The sequence below is a fragment of the Phalacrocorax carbo genome, chromosome 18 (genome assembly GCF_963921805.1).
Source record: "Phalacrocorax carbo chromosome 18, bPhaCar2.1, whole genome shotgun sequence".
In the NCBI taxonomy this organism is placed as follows: domain Eukaryota; kingdom Metazoa; phylum Chordata; class Aves; order Suliformes; family Phalacrocoracidae; genus Phalacrocorax; species Phalacrocorax carbo.
The window spans coordinates 2,800,569-2,817,903 of NC_087530.1; the positions used below are offsets into that span (position 1 = coordinate 2,800,569).

At 44.7% G+C, this 17,335-nt stretch overlaps 1 protein-coding gene across 4 annotated transcripts in view; it reads right to left on the minus strand.

Annotated features, from left to right (window-relative positions):
• The window catches only part of GSN (gelsolin), a 36,415-nt gene extending 19,238 nt beyond the window's left edge, over nt 1–17,177 (minus strand). The window contains exon 1 of one of the 4 annotated variants that reach the window (XM_064468788.1): nt 16,686–17,177. Coding sequence is in view for 1 of the 4 variants with exons in the window: in XM_064468787.1 (XP_064324857.1) it covers nt 6,331–6,363 (33 nt within the window). In the remaining 3 variants the exon portion in view is untranslated. Of the gene's footprint in view, nt 1–6,330; nt 6,387–6,512; nt 6,660–7,046; nt 7,118–16,685 lie in introns of those variants that run through there. The other 3 variants (XM_064468789.1, XM_064468790.1, XM_064468787.1) reach the window with 3 other exon arrangements.
• Nucleotides 17,178–17,335: the final 158 nt, after the last annotated feature.

A 17,335-nucleotide genomic window follows, 5' to 3' on the forward strand; every position in this document is an offset into this window, starting at 1 on the left:
AACTCAAACTGGCGTGGCCCCTTCAGCAGCTTCCTCCTTCATTTTAAATATGCATCTGAATCCAAGAAGAACTCAGATCAACAATCCTGGTCATAAAGTACAGCGTTATCTGTACAACTGGCAAGTAGGTTTCTGCATTCAGAAGTTAGAATTCCTAGTAAACCACTTTAGCAAATTAGAACACCCAGATGATTTGAGTATTGTTCACTTTTTCCAGCTGTTTGTTTGCATTATGAGTCATGTCAGCTCTATTCTCGTCTCTCTACCTTTTGAATATGATCCACTTAGTAAACACAGAGTGTTCAGCCCAATGCACCATGGCTAAAAACTTCAACACATAAGCCTGAGTTTCTCCTCAGCTGCACTGAGGTAAATTGGGAAGATTATTACTTACACGGGAGAAGCTTTTGGAGAATATATAGGTCTCCCATATGAAACACACCCAGAGAAAATCTGCTGATACGATCTACTGTTTAAAAGTCCTACCTTAAGAGCATACGTGAGAGCTGAATCATGCGCTTAAATACACACAGCATAGATAAGTATGGATCAGTGGAAACCACAGACTACTTTCATTCAGTTGCGAGCAAATATGAAGCCTGAATTATACTCAAACACAAACCATTGTTTAGTGCTTAGAACGAATCTTAAAGGAGTGTTTATGTAACCCATAAGACACCATCCAGTACATTAAAATATGACTCCCATCCCATATTATGTCCCATAGAGAGATCTGGCAGTGACAGCCAAACACATTAATGGAGTGAAGACATGCCTGTGGTCAGCTGCAGGGAAATGACACAGATGTTCTTCCTCTAGTCACCACGTCCTGACTGTGTACAGGGGAAATCATCTGCAACTTCATGCAAACTGTTTTTCCCCTGCAAAATAGCCAATACATTCCTCTGCAGCACAAAAGCCTGTTCAATCCATTATTCATAACCCAAGGAAGAACAGAGTAATATATTATTACTAGAGAAGGGCTGGAAACCAGAAGAGATGGCCTAAAATGAGTCCAAAAGGGAAGCATGAAACATGGCCTTGCACTGTAAGAGTAGCATCAGACAGAGACGACTGGGTGAAAGCAATTACAATAAGCCGCTGTGACATGGACAATAAGGAAAAGAGAAGTACATGCAAATATTAAGGTTGAGCATAAATGATCTGTGAGTAAGAATCACGTAGGTGAAATTTTGTCTTAAACCATGATGATGCAGCACAGCACATCCAAGTCCTCCAGCGAGCCCACCACAGGGCCCAGCCTTGCTGTGCAGCAGCAACGGGAGCCCGGGGTGACTGCACAGAAACCCTGCCTCAGTGAGCTCCTGCCTTCCAAATCAGCTCCACACAGCATTTGTCTTTCCATCTCAAAAACCTGCCCAAGACATGAAGCAACTCAGAATTAACAGAAACTAGTTCACTTAATACAAAATCAGAATGCTTCTTCTAGATCAGGGACAACGATCAGAACATGAGGCATGGCTGAGAGTTACAACAAGCGTAGGTTTTTGGTACCTGCGTTTACCTGCTGACAGGCAAAAGAGACTGACCTACTGCTACGATCGAAAGCTTCCTTTCCCAGCACACACAAGCACAGGCAGCTCTGCCCGCAGAGGAGACAGGACTCCCATACTTCTCATTAAGTGGTTTTCTTCACAAACATCCACTTCTGAGTAAATCAATGTGGAGACATACAGAGATATTAGAGTTCCCCTTTCCATTTTGCTACCAGTTCTCCTAACACAGGCAGGTGTGGCCACTGCATTAATGACTCTTGCTTGAAGAGACAGACCTTCTCACCACAGCTGTTTTCAGCTCCAAAACCAGCTGCCTTGGCAGCAGGAGCGCCCGGCTCCCATCCCCACTGCGTGCAGCCGCAAGAGGGCAATGCTATAAACAGACATGCCAAAATACTCCCTTCTTCCTCACAGCAAAGTGTTTGCAGCTCTCCCTCTGGTCATTAACAGAGGGGGTTTATTTTATTTTATTTTTAGCAGGATACAGGCTTCAGCGTTGAGGAACCACAGGCATTCTCAAAGCAGACAGCCTGGAAGAAGGGAAAGTCCTACTGGTGATAGCTCTCAGCGTGGCAGTCTCCATCCATCCTGAAAGATCCCGGGATGATTCATTTCTTCCAGTGTTTTAAAGACACTGTTTTCAATTGTAGCTGTATTTTTACTGTGTGTGGAAACAGTCAGTAAATAACATATGTTTAAACTTTGTTTTTGGATGGCATCCCACTGACTGACTACCTCCTAATACAAACAGTTGTTTCTCCCTCTCCCAGTTGTGCTGGGAGATCAGCAGAGGTAAGTTCCAGCTCTTCAGGTTCTCACTGGGAGGTGAATGATGGACAGAAGAGGAGAAGAGGAAGGGAAAGACCAAAGACATAGCCTGCAGTCAGAAAAGAACACTTTAAAATGGGTAAAAGGAAAAAAGAAGTCAAAAACCTTCATAGTCTATACCATCTAAGCCTTCCACCCAGGCCCCATCACATCCCAAATTTTGATCAAAAAACCTGACATATCCCAATGGGGGACGCAGCTACCAGCTAAGTTCTCATCCACCCCAAGGTCGGGAAAAACAAACTGACAAACTAAAATAAAGGTTATTCTCCAGAGGAAAACATGAACAGGCAGAAACCGCCACAATACCAACCAGCTCAACCACTCCAACGTCAGCGGCACCACTGCTCTCGCTCAGCTGAGCGCCAGTGATCCAGCATGGCTATTCCGGTCTGGCATTTTCAGGTTGCCAAGCACTACAAAGCACCCCAGGAAAAAAACTGCTAGAGCTCTATTTAACTCCACTAATGTCAGAGCTCTATTTAACCTTGCAAATGCATCATCAGTGGATAATCAGAGATAAATACTTGACAATCCTTCTGAGTCAAATGCTTACTGTTAAAGGCTGCTACTTCCCTTCCTAATTTTTCTGACCATGCTTTCCTTCACTGAGCAGGTGTGAAGCACTGAATGTTGACATCTTACCAACACTGTCTGATCTGATTTCACCTATGATGGGATTTAAGTGACATACTGCCAGGCAGCCCTCTTCCAGCGCCCTGGCTACACACCCAGATCAGCAGGCTACATCCTCTGCACTGTGATGGACGTAATAGGGCTTGTGCGAGAGAAGCATTCACTGCTATGATCAGGCAAGTACCGGCAGCATAGCTGCACCTGGAGGGTATGAGCATATTGGTGCATGTACAAGAGAGCCACCTAGCAGTGTGCCAAACAGCTAGTAAGGGGCCTGACAAATCTGCTCTGGTGATCAGTGTACTTTTGCTATCAGGGAGTTGAAGACTGTAGGACGTAGTGTAAATATTGGAAATTTGCCAAAGTCTGTGACTTCTTGGGAAGCAGAGATGAGGCAGAAGCATATCCTCTGAAATCTAGGCCTGGCACATATAAAGTCTGTTCAGTCATTCCTAGTGCTTTTTCATTTTCTTTTCTCAAAAAAAAAAAAAAATCAATCTCAAAGTAAAATTTTGATTTACTTTTATTCTCCTTACTTTAAAAAAAAAAAAATCTGAATGCAACCTTCAGTTCAGGAACTCCCTAATCATGACAGTTCTTGACTGCCAAAAGTCAGAAGAGTAGACCTGAGAAAAACTGCCCATGCATTTTTCCATTCTCCTTTTGTCTAAACATCTGCTGCGAGCCGCGTGTCAGAAAGGAGATACTGCCGAACCAGTGTGACAGCTTCTCTGCTCCTGTGCCCCAAGGACTATATCTGACTGCACTGCCTGTTCACACTGCCATCGTTTTGTGGAGCCTCCTGCAGAAAAATACTTCACAAATTGACAAAACGCAGTTTTAGGCTCAGTAGTTGTGCACGATCCCCACCTAGGGAGTTTGCGGCTGATATGGGAAAAAAAGTTCCAGCTCATAGCTGAGAACTCCAGCAAGTTTATTGTTTTTATGAGAAAAGAATAAATCATCCAGAGCATTTCTTTCCAATTCCCTTAGTCTTCTTAGTGTCTGAAGTGATAAATGAATACAAGAGAAAAGACAAGGACTTGAACTAATGCTGTGAGAAGCAGAACAACGGACATGACAGAGGGACACGAAGCAATAAACTGCACCAAAAAAAGATAACTTGAGGTTTTCTTCTTAATGTAAAGCCTCAGTGACCTTTGAAAGCCACTGGACAAGACACCTTCAGAGTCTTGCATTTGAAAGGATTCAAGAGATTACAAGCAACGTATAAATCACAATATATACCATTTTCTTTTCAGTTTAAATTTTTAGAAGGGATATCAAATACCTGATCTGGAGAATCAGACAACCACTGATCAACAGAAATAATACACAACTTGTTACTGACAAGTTGCTTATATCATAATTTTCTGCCTTTTCATGAAAAGCATTTGATACCAATCAGGCAGAGGCATGTTCAGAACTAGATTACTCATACGGCAATTCCCAAGTGCTGTGAAAGTGAACAAAAAACTGAGAGCAGTCACTTCTTCCTAGACAGTAGTTGGTTATTGTGCCCAAGCTACCTTATATCTATGTTTAACCACGCTTTGCTTTACTGTGATCAATCTGCAACTTGATGACTTCAGCTCACCTTTAAAAGAAAAATTTAAAAGCCTGTTTCTTTTGGTGTCAGGATTCCAAAGCAAAGCTGGGAAATGGTCAGTTTGCAAAGCTGCATATTCCTGTCCAACATCCTCTTTCACGTACATGCTGCTCAGTACCAACTCTAATGTCTGAGACTGGAATTAAAATGGAAAGCTTGTCTTTGTAAAGTGAATTGAAAGCAGATATAAATCCCAAGTAACAAAATATGTCACAGTGCTATTTTAAGAACTATTTAGTTCCCACCGGGACTCTCTAAAACACCCGATCTACAACAAAAAGTTATTTTATCTGAACTTGGGGTGCGGGAGGCATTGGTTCAGCATGAGTCTTTGAAATCAGGTAGCTGCTGTTTCTTACCCTGTGGGCAGGCTCTTACCTCTTCTCCACAGAAGCAGCACTCCCTTAGAGACACTGCTGACCGCACTATAAACTCAGCAAGAGGCTGAAGCACTCACCAAAGAACATAAAGTATCTACAGACACAGCCTTGTAATGGAACGAACCAGGCAGCCAGTCTCTGAGCCGGAGCTGGCAGCAATCCCCCTTGGTAACATTATCAGAACCACAAATGCTATCTCACATCCCTGATTTGGTGATGAAAGGAACAAACTCACAAACGTGTTGGATTTGTGCCTGTAAAATCAAAGTTGAAACCAACAGTAGCATTTTTGCTTTTTCACCCTTTAGACATTCAGAAGCAGATAACGATTGATGGCCAGGTCAATTTCCCCAGTGTTTTCCCCATAGCATTGGGATTTCATCCAGCTGGAGAAAGCCTCCGCTCCTGGGGAGCAGGAGACATTCTCCTGGGAGCACTGCAGGTACTCAGCTCTCACTAAAACGAGTTGTTAGCTAAACACTCGACCACTGGAAAATCCCTCACTCTATTTAAACACTGAACATTTAAGAAGTTCACCATCCACCTGTGTCACCAATCAGGTGTCACTACAGCTCCCGCCCTATCTTCACACTGAATTCTAGTGAAATCCATGAAGCTGGACTTCTCACCACTCCAGCAAGTCAGTGCTGCAACGGGGCCCGTCGATGGTACAGATAAATTTACGCTGACACCCAGGGTTGGTGCATAAGCGCAGAGGACAGCATTCTCATTATCCGCTCTGGAGGTGAACAGCTGAGTTCAGTCCAGAGCCTGAAGCCACACCTAGCACGTATAGAGCGGGGCGGGCAAAGCGGCAGCTGCAAGAACAGCAGCAGCCATCCTGTGCAGCAGATGCTAAACAGGGTCGGCTTCTGCTTCTCTCCGCTCGTGGCATGGGTTAAACTTCGATCTCTCACCTCTCTGTAGTAGGGACTACGGAATAAACTAGCTGATGGACAAGATGAAAGAAACCAGTTGCAATGGCTAAGGTTGTGCGAGACCTATCGCTCAGTACTCAGGTTTCGCTTCATTTGCCCAGACAGATGTTATATACAGTATTCTGTAAAACAGTTTGAGAAACCTAAAGGATGAGAGATGTTTAAGGACCACCCCCCCCACTGACTCCAGAGTAGGACACCCTAAGTTGAGCCATGCCATACCCCAGCAAAGGAAATTTTTTTGCTGATACACTTGCATCATGCAGAAGGTTGGTAGTGGAAAATGGAAATTGTAATGATCAGGAAGAAAAATAAAGACTTAGGGGGAAACAGTGCTAGTATCCTTGTTAGCAAAGTTGGATTTTTTACATCCAAAAGCAAATAACATTCAAAGCAGTTTTATTCAAAGAGGATCTACTTACTAATGAGGCCTCCTTGAAACAAGTCATCCCCATAACTTTTTTTTTAAACACTCTTCCTAGGAAACATTTTAAATACGTTTTAAGTGTCTACATTTTTCGAATTTCTATTCAAATAGAGCTTTCAAACATTCTTCCCCCAAGGCAAAGAACAAACCAAACCAAACCCCCGCTGTTCCCAATACCTCAGGAACTCGCACCGACTTTACCGGCGTCCACGGGCTCCCACAGCCCGGCGGGGCGCGGGGGCGCCCGGCCCCGCTCCTCACAGGTGCCCCCTCAGGCCCAGCCCGGCCGCTCCCCGGCGCTTCGGCCCCTCCTTCCTCGGGGTTGTCACCCACACTCTCCGGGAGGCTTAACGCACCAAGCCAAGCTCTCCGAAGGACGGTAACTCCCAGACCGGAGGCACCGCGAAGTTTGAGGCGTTTGTGCTGATGGAAGTCACGGACACCGAGCGCGCCGCCGTCCTGGCAGATGCCGTAGGGAACGCACCGAGCTGGGACCCGGGCGCCCTGCGAGGGGCTGGCAGCCCCGGGCCGCCGCGGCCGCCTCCTCCCTCCGCACCCCCCCACCCCCGGGCGAGGACCCCACGGCTTCCCCTCAGCTTGAGGCAGCCGGGTGTGGGGGTCGCGGGGAAGAGGCTCCCCCTCACGGCCCCCTCAGCGCCCCGGGGGGTGGGACCCCAGCCCAGCCCCGGGAAGCTCCCAGCCCGGCCCTACCTGGTGCTGGCGCTGGCGGGGCTGAGGCAGCTGCCGGGAGCGGGGCCGGGCGGGGCCGGGCAGCCCCGGGGGCGGGACGCGGCGCGCCCCCGCCCCAGCCCCGCCGCCCCCCGCCGCCGGGGGCGCGGCCGCCGGGGCCCGCTTAGGGTGTCTCGGCCGAGCGCGGCGCTGGGGACGGGGTCGCACGTAACGGCGGAGCCAGAAACGATGGCGGGGCCGCCCGTGATGTCCCCGGCAGCCGTGCGCGCCCCGGCCCGCCCGGGCCCTCCGCCACCATTTTGTTGCAGGCGCGTTACCTCAGCCCCCCGCAGGGCCCGGCTTCCCCTGCCCGCCGGACCCCGGGCCGGGGTGGCTGGAGGGGGAGGTTGCGCCTTCGCTCCCCTTGTCACACCCAGAGAAAGGGTTTGAAAGGCAGCCCCGTCGGCGCATCGCCTCGGCACATCGCCGCGAGGTCGGGGCGACAAGGGACCCACGCTGGGGCCTGGCTGGGGAAGCGCTCACCGCCAGATCTGGGGAAAGCTTGACGCTCCCGCACCCCGCTTCTCGTCTCCCTCCAGGCCACCCCGCGCCTCCCCTTTACTCCCAAAGAAACAAGGGGTGCGTTGAGCCCGCCGAACAAAGCAGCCCTTCATTTCAGTACTGTGGGAGGCTCAGCAGCAGCGTTGCCCTACGGCATAACAGTGGTGCTGGAAGACTGGCTGCTCCACCCAAAACCGGGTGACAAAGCAGGAGCTGAAGGCAAAGTAAGCACCATGAGGCCATGGCTTTCACATGGCTCCTGTGAGGCCGCCCGAAGCGATGCCCGTGGTCCTTGGGTTGTGAGCGTGCACAGGGTCAATGCCTTGTGGCAGGGCTGTGCATGGATAATGCATATTATCCATTGGGTGACAAGGATGCAGGATGCTAAGGATCAGGATCCTTAAGGATGATAAGCAGCTTGTCTCTGAACTCTGGTTCACCCTTCTCCAGCTTCAGATGGTCACAGCCTCTCTCCCCAACTCATCCTTCTCCACGTTTGTTTCATACCTTTAACTCGAGTGTCTTAAGATATGCTGAGGTTTATTCTCTTCTCTGAATGTTACTAGTTTTTTCCTGGCTTTATCCCTGTCTCATGAAATACATCCAAGGCAGATGGATTGTTTTTTCTGTTTAGCTGAGTTTTTGCTTGTGGTGTGGAAAACTTTGCACTAACTGGCAAATATTTCCCTGTTCTTGATATATTACTCTAAGTTCTTCTAAATGGGTTTGCTTCTGCCACAGCTTTCCACCTCTTCAATTCCAGAGATTGTTTTGATGATTGATTTTAATGATTTAATGTAAGAGGTTTTTTGTTTGTTTTTATCCAACCGCTCATCAAATGTCATCCTGCGATACAGTGCTTTAATAATCATAATAAACTGGTTGTGTGGTCTAGGAGGCTTTAGCATATGCACATTGCCTGTGATTCCCGAGGGCCTGCGAGACAGCTGGAGCCAGCACTGGCCATCGCCTTGGAGGCCAGTGACCACTTCTGTCCAGCCACGTATTTGTAGAAGCCCGCTCCCTCCAGGCAGTTGTCCAAGAAACAGTGTCCACACATGCACAGATATGTATGTCTGTATCTATAGATGTCTTTCTGGCCCTGAGCCACGTGAAGATAACAGTTGATGCTTGCTAGCTACAATGGACCCCAGAATATCTTCTTCACAAGAGTGGGCACCTCTGGGCATAGCCTGTATACGAACCTGGTAAACAAATTGTGATGACGTGGGAAACAGACGTTACAATAACTGACTAGATAACCCACTTAAGCTCCTAAGAAATTTAATGTAATATTTCATTTCCAAAGCCTATCAGCAGCAGCTGAGTTATAACAGTACCCACAGGACGACATGGACTTTATGGCTCATATGCTTGGTGGACAACACACAGAGCAGACTCGTTCCTCCCGTTGTTGTGCTGAAGCTCTAGAAAGGAACATGATCCTTAACATCAACCATTTTTTGTGGAACACTGTAAGTGGTAATGCATCTGAGAGCTAGTAATATATTTTCAGTATTACTCAGAAACAAGTGAAACGTCTAACTTCTTGCATTTTTAATGTAGTTTTTCCTAGATATTATGAGTGGTGGTAAATCTGAGACAGGCAGGCAGGCCACAGACGGCTGTTGTTTTTCTTTCTTTCTACATCATGTAATCAGAGAACTGCCTTGTGTTCCTGAGAGAAGCATTGTACCGAGACAGTGCCACCCTGCTATGGGTTTTTACAAAAACAGTTTCTATGCCATCAACAATGCCTTCAGTCGCTGCTGGAACCGCATGGAAATGTAACAATGACGTGGTTAATGATAAAAGCCAGTGGTCAATATTTCTCTTTTGTCATCACTGTAACTGAAGAAGATTGCTGTTATCCTTTTGTTTTATGAGAACATTATTATCCACAATATTTTAGAAGGGCTAAAAACTATCTGCCATTTTGCTTCCACGATCTGGTAGAACCATGCATAACCAGGGCAATAGTAAGCCTTTCATTAAATCAGGCACGTACGTTACAAAGAGGTACTGACACTGTTACACAGTCACATGGATTCTGTTTTCATAAATTCAGTTATCTACTGGATGATCTGCATCATGTCCATAACAAACAAAGGTGTTACTTAGAGCTACAAAGGGACTGGCTCCGTGTTAGAGCTAATAACTGTGGGAAATGCTGCTCTGTCAAAATGTGGTTTCATTCCAAATGTAAATGTTTAATTCTGTTCTAAATTAAAAATAGAGATGTATTATAGTGCATAATATGAATTACCTTTATAACATAGTTGTTACACAGCTAAACCAAAAAATCTTTAACTCTCAGTCACATACGATTAACGTAACATGTTCAACCTTTTAAAAACAGTGTTCTATTTAATTGTTTGTTTGTTTATTTAAACTATTGTTTAATTTGTAATGTTTCCATGGAAATTTTAGGTCCTGATTTCCACAACAAGCTTATTCAGGAAGGAAGTGCAGCTACAGCTGTTGTTGACCCTATAAAAAAGTGAGCTTGGCGTGCTGAAACAGCTGAGAGAGTTGATTTTCAGGAAGAAAACCCTCTCACTACAGAGAGAGTGGGATGTGGAATTCCATTCTCATCTCGAGTAGAATCAAGATAGTATATTGATGTCAGGAACAGCCTCAGGATTCACTGCGAATGAGAAGGGCAGAAACTTCCTGAGGCAAACTGTTGTGCTGTGCCAGCCTTACGTTTTGCACTTGCAAATCACTGCTGTATAGCTGCCCTTCAGCAAAAGAATACCTCGAAATCGAGCATAGATATTTAAGGTGTTTGTTGTTAGCGTCAGTCATTGCTTTCCGGTCATGAGAAGCTCTGCATGGATCTAATTTGATTTGTGCAAGACAATTGACTCATACATCCTTTCACCACTTTTAGATTTCGTCTATGGATATGTTGTCATATCAACGAGAAAAACCACACAACTTCCATGCCTTTGAAAAGCTGACGTTGGTATTTTGCATACAGTTCTGTTGCTGTAGCCATATTTTTTGTGTGCTAAGATATAAGCACCTTGCTAAATGACACATACGAGTTTGAATGCAGCACTGAGGATTAAGCTAAAGGAGAAGTAAACCAGGCATCAGAGTGTAAATGTGATCTCCAAAATCAGGCAAATAAAGCCAGCACAGCTCAGCCTTATCTTTAGTCAGGATAAAAGGACTCACACTGAGCACTGACCCTGTCAGCTGGAGTCACTGTGATACATGCTTGAAAGTTAGTGTTGAAAGGCAGGCAGGCAAAAGGGTATGCTGCCATCTTGTACTTCCATTCCCTGCCTTCAGTGAAATACAACATCAACTGAGAGAATTCAGCTCAACTGCATCTACTCACACCACAATTACTGTTGGCCCAAATTTTCTTATATTATTAAGAGGTTTATTTTGAAGTTTTGAGATTGTATAAGTGCCAATGAAAACATGATTTGGGGCTACCTATTTTGCAAGAGATGAAGGAACAAAAAAAAGATAAAGAAGGAACTAAAAAAAAAAAAATTGACCACAGGGACATTTCCACCCACAGACACCACAAAACTGGAATGGTAAGATATGAAAGAAGAACTTGGCAATTGCAAATTAAAATATGATTAAAGACCAATTAGTCATTTCAGACCAATCCGGTGTCACATGACCAACTCTCACAGAAGTATATTTCAAAATAGTTCCTGAAAAATCCCATGCTTCTTCTTTCTGTATTTGCCTTTGCAAACTTGAACAAAGCCAGAAAAAGAAGTTGGGGTTCACGGGCAGAAGACAGACAAACCAAGTCTGAACAAACACACCTCACTTCCGCTACCTTTTTCATAGAAACATAGACTGGTTTGGGTTGGAAGGGGCCTTTAGAGGCCATCCAGTCCAACCCCCTGCAGCGAGCAGGGACATCTTCAACCAGATCAGGTTGCTCAGAGCCCATCCAGCCTGACCTTGAATGTTCCTAGGGATGGGGCACCTCCCACCTCTCTGGGCAGCCCGTGCCAGCACTTCACCACCGTCATAGTAAAAATTTTTTTCCTTATATCCAGTCTAAATTCCCCCTCCTTTAGTTTAAAACCATTCCCCCTTGTCCTGTCACAACAGGCCTGCTAAAGAGGTTGCCCCCATCCTTCCTATGGTCCCCCTTTAAGTACTGGAAGGCCACAATAAGGTCTCCCCGCAGCCTTCTCTCCTCCAGGCTGAACAACCCCAGCTCTCTCAGCCTGTGCTCGTAGGAGAGGTGCTCTAGGCCTCTGATCACTTTTGTGACCCTCCTCTGGACCCGCTCCAACAGGTCCATGTCCTTCTTGTGCTGAGGGCTCCAGAACTGGACACAGCACTGCAGGGGGGTCTCACCAGAGTGGAGTAGAAGGGCAAATTTTTGTCGACTGTGTTTGTGATGGGACAGTTTAAATTCTGACAATCTGGTCTTTGTTGCTGCTGGGTCACAGGTTTTCCAAACTGTTGCTAATTACTGCTTCCATGTTGCCCTGTCAGTGCCAGCAGTGGCTGTTTTCTCTACTTCATGGATCATTTCTATTATAATAAGGTTTCTGCTGCACTGTAGGAAATAATATTTCTTGTAGGATAAGCAAACTTGTGTCAGTGATAGCAATGTTGAGTACCTGTGCTATGACTTCACAGCACTGTTGTGACTGCAAAGCAGGGACTAGTGACCAATCGTTCAACATTTGCTTTTACTCTTAAGTTGTGGAGCTCGTCTGCCACGCACAATCCTCCCTAGCTTTTCCACACATACAGAACAGTGGGAGGCCTACTTCCTCTGTGATTTCAAATGTATTTTTCTACTCTTTTTTCTACATTTCTGTGGTGATGTCACCTCTTAATATTCTCAAGTGCTGATGAGCAGGTGAAAATTTCTGGGTTGCAATGGAAAGACAAATGCTCACTAGTTTAATAGAAGCCTCACTGTTACATCTGTGCGTGTGCACTTTGAGACGTGAAGGAATTGTAGGCCTGGAGATCCACAAAGTAACTCCATAAATTAACCACCACACAGGGGCATTAAAAGATCTTCATCGTGGAATTTCCCAAGTTTCTTGTGTGAACAATGTTATAAATGTTTGTGATGTTGTTCTTAATTTGTGGGGTTGTTTTGCTGTTTTTTTGTGTGAAAGGAATAATAGGGAAACTAAAAATCGACTGAGATGCAATGATTTGTTTAAAGCAACAGTCCCACTGAAGTGGGAGCGTAGCCGTGGTTGAGACAGGGAGTTGAGAGTCAGAAAACCTGGCTCCTACTCTCTCTTTTTGGTGTACTTGTGTCCTAGGGCAAGGCCCTCGATCACACTGATCCTCCGTTTCTGTATTTGTAGCATGGGGATTAGAATACTTCCCTTCAGAGGAATGTTGTGAGGATTATGTTCTGTTTTGAAAGTGCTAACTTGGAGTTACATAACAATAAAAACTATTACTGGCAAAACTGTTAATTATAGTGTAATTGGTAGATCTAATACACTTTATTATATCGAGGGTAGAGAATTTTGAAAATAGAAGTAATATTATGTTTTCAGAGAGCATCTGGAACAATACTGGGAAAGGAACCTACTGTAGGATTAAAATATTATAGTGTTGACATTTTTTACCAGTACTTGCGATTGCATCATGATAAATTAATACATGAAATGCAGAGAGTCTTGCAAAAATTAATTGGTGGTTTAGAGTATTTTAAAGCAGCTTGTTGCAAAGGGGTCACCGCGTGTTTCTCTTAGAATAGCTGTAACGCAGGTGTTAGTCCCCTCCTGCTCTGAAAGCCTATAACATGCTTTCTTCATGTTTCGTGAGCTGTGTTAAAAAGGAGTGTGAGAGGCCAACAGAAAGGCACAGTGACTCTTTTCCTCCAGCCTCAGGGTGTTAAGCAAGCTGTGCAACACACCTCCGCTCTGCAGCTCCTGGGGCCAGGCATCCAGAGAGCTGTCTTTTACCCGCCGTGACTTTGGGGGTAGCAGGATCATACCGAGGTCACCGACAGCAGACTTTGGCAAGGATTGAATAGATTGGGTGAGGAGTAAAACTCCCCAGCCTGGAGTTGTCTCTGTCCAAGTGGAATGGTTAAAGCAATCCTTCTTATTGCTATCCTTAGTAAAAAGAAAGCGGTTTGGATGAAAAATGACTATAACTTTCAGTACCATTCAATTCCACGTTCTTCACAAATGCTGACATGTAATTTAATCATTATTTAAAAAGTATTTTACAAGGATGCATTCTAAAACAAGGAAGCAGATATTATAGATCATTGTATGTAATTTATTTGAAAAGAACAGAATCCCCAAACCTTCTATCAACTGTATTAACTCTGACTCTTTACTTTTCCTGGGGTTTGTGGTAACAAAATAAATCCAAGAGCAATGCTCATGTGACCAGAAGATTTGGATGCCATTCTTTCTTGACAGAGACTTCAGAAAGAGACACATAGAAAAGGCTTTCAAGAGCAGGCTGTATTGACCTAGCAGAAATCCACAAAGAAGGGTGGGACGATAGGCAGCATTCCATCTCTAGCAATTTGGTATTGTTACCAATTTAGCGGGTTTTAATTACTGTTGTTAGGTTCTGTCCAGATGTTCAGAATGAATAGGCTGAAGTCAGCCTTTTCTCAATAACTGTTGTTGAAAAACTGCTGCAGGCTTTCAAGCACTCACAAGAATGAAAGAATCAAAGAAATACAGATGCCGTTACCCAGTCTTCTGTCTTGCTCACATCTTTTGTGTACTTTAAACTTTATAGGAATACTTGATAAAAGCGTACAAAACGATTCAAAACCAGAACCTTTAAAGCAAATCTGTATTGACTTTTACCTCATCTGGCAAATGAAGACAGTTTCCTAGAGGTCTTTTCCAACTTTGATGATTCTATGATTCTATGATATGAACTGTGTTTGGGAGTAGGTCACGGAAACAGGAGTTTCGGATTAAGTGATCTTACTCATGGTTAGGTAATGGCTTCTAATTTTCTTTGTTGTAGATAAGAAATAACAGTAATTATATTCCAAAACTGCTTTTCATTTCTGTTAGGACTAAAATACGTTCTCCACAACCATGAAGTGATGATGAATATTGTTGAGTAATCCTGAAGATGTATGCATGGCCTCTGGAGGGGAGAAGTGCTAGTCCTGTTAGCATCACTGAAGAAGTCCAATGTTCTGCTTCTCTATTAGGGAAGCAGTTCTGAACAGGGTGGTGGGGTGCTAAACCCTGTAGGAAAGCCAGCTGCAGAGCGGGTGCCTGCGGAGTGAAAGGGCCAGGACTGCCTGGAATTTTCACTGGAAAAGAAGATAGCCCTCAAATCAGCTGCTTCAGCCCTCTCCAGGCCCTGCAGTTGTCCATCCTTTCCCAGGGCATCACAGAGAACTGATATGATTACCTGTCACAGATTCCATCTTATAAAAACAGGAAAGCTAACACTGTTTGACTAACTCTACCAAGACTGAACCATAAATAGAAAAGTAGTCGATGGATTTTTGTGTGATATTTTCACAATTTTTAATTTTAAAACCTGCTAAGCAAATGTTATATATAGTGTCTGTGTTAAGAGAATAATATTTGGGGAAATACTGAGTGCTTATAGGAACTGTATTTTTTTAAAGACAGTAAAATAGACTGTAACTGGGTCAAAATAGTCAGATCATTTTCCGTTTAAAGACTCCCTCTTGTGGAAGTCATTCATACTGACTTGTTTTGCCCTATTTTTCTAGTAAAAGTCACTCCATATAAGGTATTGCAAAACTTGAAAACCATTCTGTTGCACAGTGTTATCTGTTTAAAAGTTAGGACCTTGGCAATAACTGGCAGTGGTCGTACAACTGTAGTAGGTTGCTAGCAGATTTTACATCTTTCTACTCAGTCCTTGCTTTTTGTTACTCAAGAGATTTATTTATCTATTTATTGTGTAGATGAAAAAAAAATCTGATTGTTTTTCGTCTGTGTTTTTCACCCCAAGTGAGAGGCTTCTGCCCAGATGACATGGAGTGCAGCATCCTGTGCCTCCCTGGTAAGGGCTGAGTAATAATTAGGGAGTGGGTGATTCATGGAAAGCAGTCACTGTGGAAAGCAGAGGATTCCCTGTATGTTGCTATGCTAAGAAAATGGAATTAGTAAAGTCATAGTAATGCCCATTCTGGAAAGAAATTTCCATAGGAATGTTAATATCAGTGGCCTGCTGCCTTAGGGGAAGGGGCAATTTGAATCTTGGACACTGCTACACAACAGAATTTGATGCTTTCCATAATGTGTGGGACTGAAATAATAAAATCCTTATTGTCCTCGAGCAGTCTGTTAGGAGAGGAAATCACATTATTTAGATTCAATGTCTAGTACGTATTTGGGCAGGAAGAACCATTAGCTCTTTTCAGTCACACTTAAGCCCTAATCAACTCTCAATTCTAAAATAAGTAGAATCCCTCCACTTACTTTAATTGAAGCTCTTGGCTTTTGTGGCACTAAAGCTGACGAAGCATCCTGTTCACTCTAAAAGCATAAATCATTCACTGAAAAGGCGCTGTGTGGCTGCCCTCTAGCAGCTCTTGTGGTAATTTCTCTTTACATAGAGATGTAACTACCTTTAATAGTTTTGTAGGCCCTAAAGCTTTCCAAAAAACCCATCACAAAGGAGTTTTGGTTAAATGCAATATCTTGTCCAAAACCAGAAAATCCGAATATTAATCTGCAATACCAGGAGTCTTAATTTAGAATGTCTGAACTCATTAAATGTTTCTGTAATTTCTGTGTTCTTATAATGAAAGTTAGTTTGTCGAGCTGAGAATCTGGGTGAATTTACTGAATTGGAGATACATAGAACCCTCCATAATGTTACTTTTATTACATGTTTTTCACCTCCTGAACCACTGAACTTTTTTTAATTCCATAAGGTGTGAGATTTGTGCAGGATCTTGCATTTTTAAGTTTTTAGTATTGCCTGCCACAAGTGTTTAAAAAGCATATTTTAAAAAATCAAAGCCAAAATTAACAAACTGGTTAGAGCGTTTCACAGGACATTGTAAAAGAAATTATATATCATATTGATTTTACTGGAAACTGGAGTTGAAAACAGAGATCTCTACAGTTCCTTAGAGATTTTGGATATTGGACTATGCTGGAGCATAAATGCCCTGTGTACCTGTACTTTGCCGGGCTGTTCCTGTCAGTATCTTCCGCAGAACAAATAACGGTGCCTCAGTGACGACGAGAAATTTTGCTGTTCAAACCAGACTGGTTTTAGAGGGATCCCGTGGCATGACAGGAAACATGGACGTACTCCTTCTAGATAGCGTGTGAAATATCTGGGAGTCTTTGTCTTTATACTTTATTAATGTTTGTGGTTCTACAGATTATATAAAAATAGAAACTGGAAGACACTTGTAACACTTCGGAGGCAACTGTAGCGACTTCTGAAGTGGGTACACCGACGGCCAAGGGGGAAGTACGATTTTCTGGCAGGCTGCGGATGCTGGGAGGATCACTTCACTTTTCCACCACAAAAAGCTAGGAAATCCGGGATTTTCTTCAACGCTGAGGCGTTCACTCGCCTACGTGTCCCCCCGCCCCGGGCCGGGCCCGGCCGCCCTGAAGAGAGACTACCGCCTCACGGGGCGCGCGCCCGCCGCCTTCCCGCCCAGCCCCTCGGCGCGCGCGCGACCGGCCCGGCCCTTCCCGGCCCCGCCCCGCCCCGCACGCCGGCGGGGTAGGCGGGACCATTGCGACTCGCGGCCTCCATGATTGGTTGCAGCGCGGCCTCTCGCGCCCACCTTTGTGCAGCCTCGGCGCCCG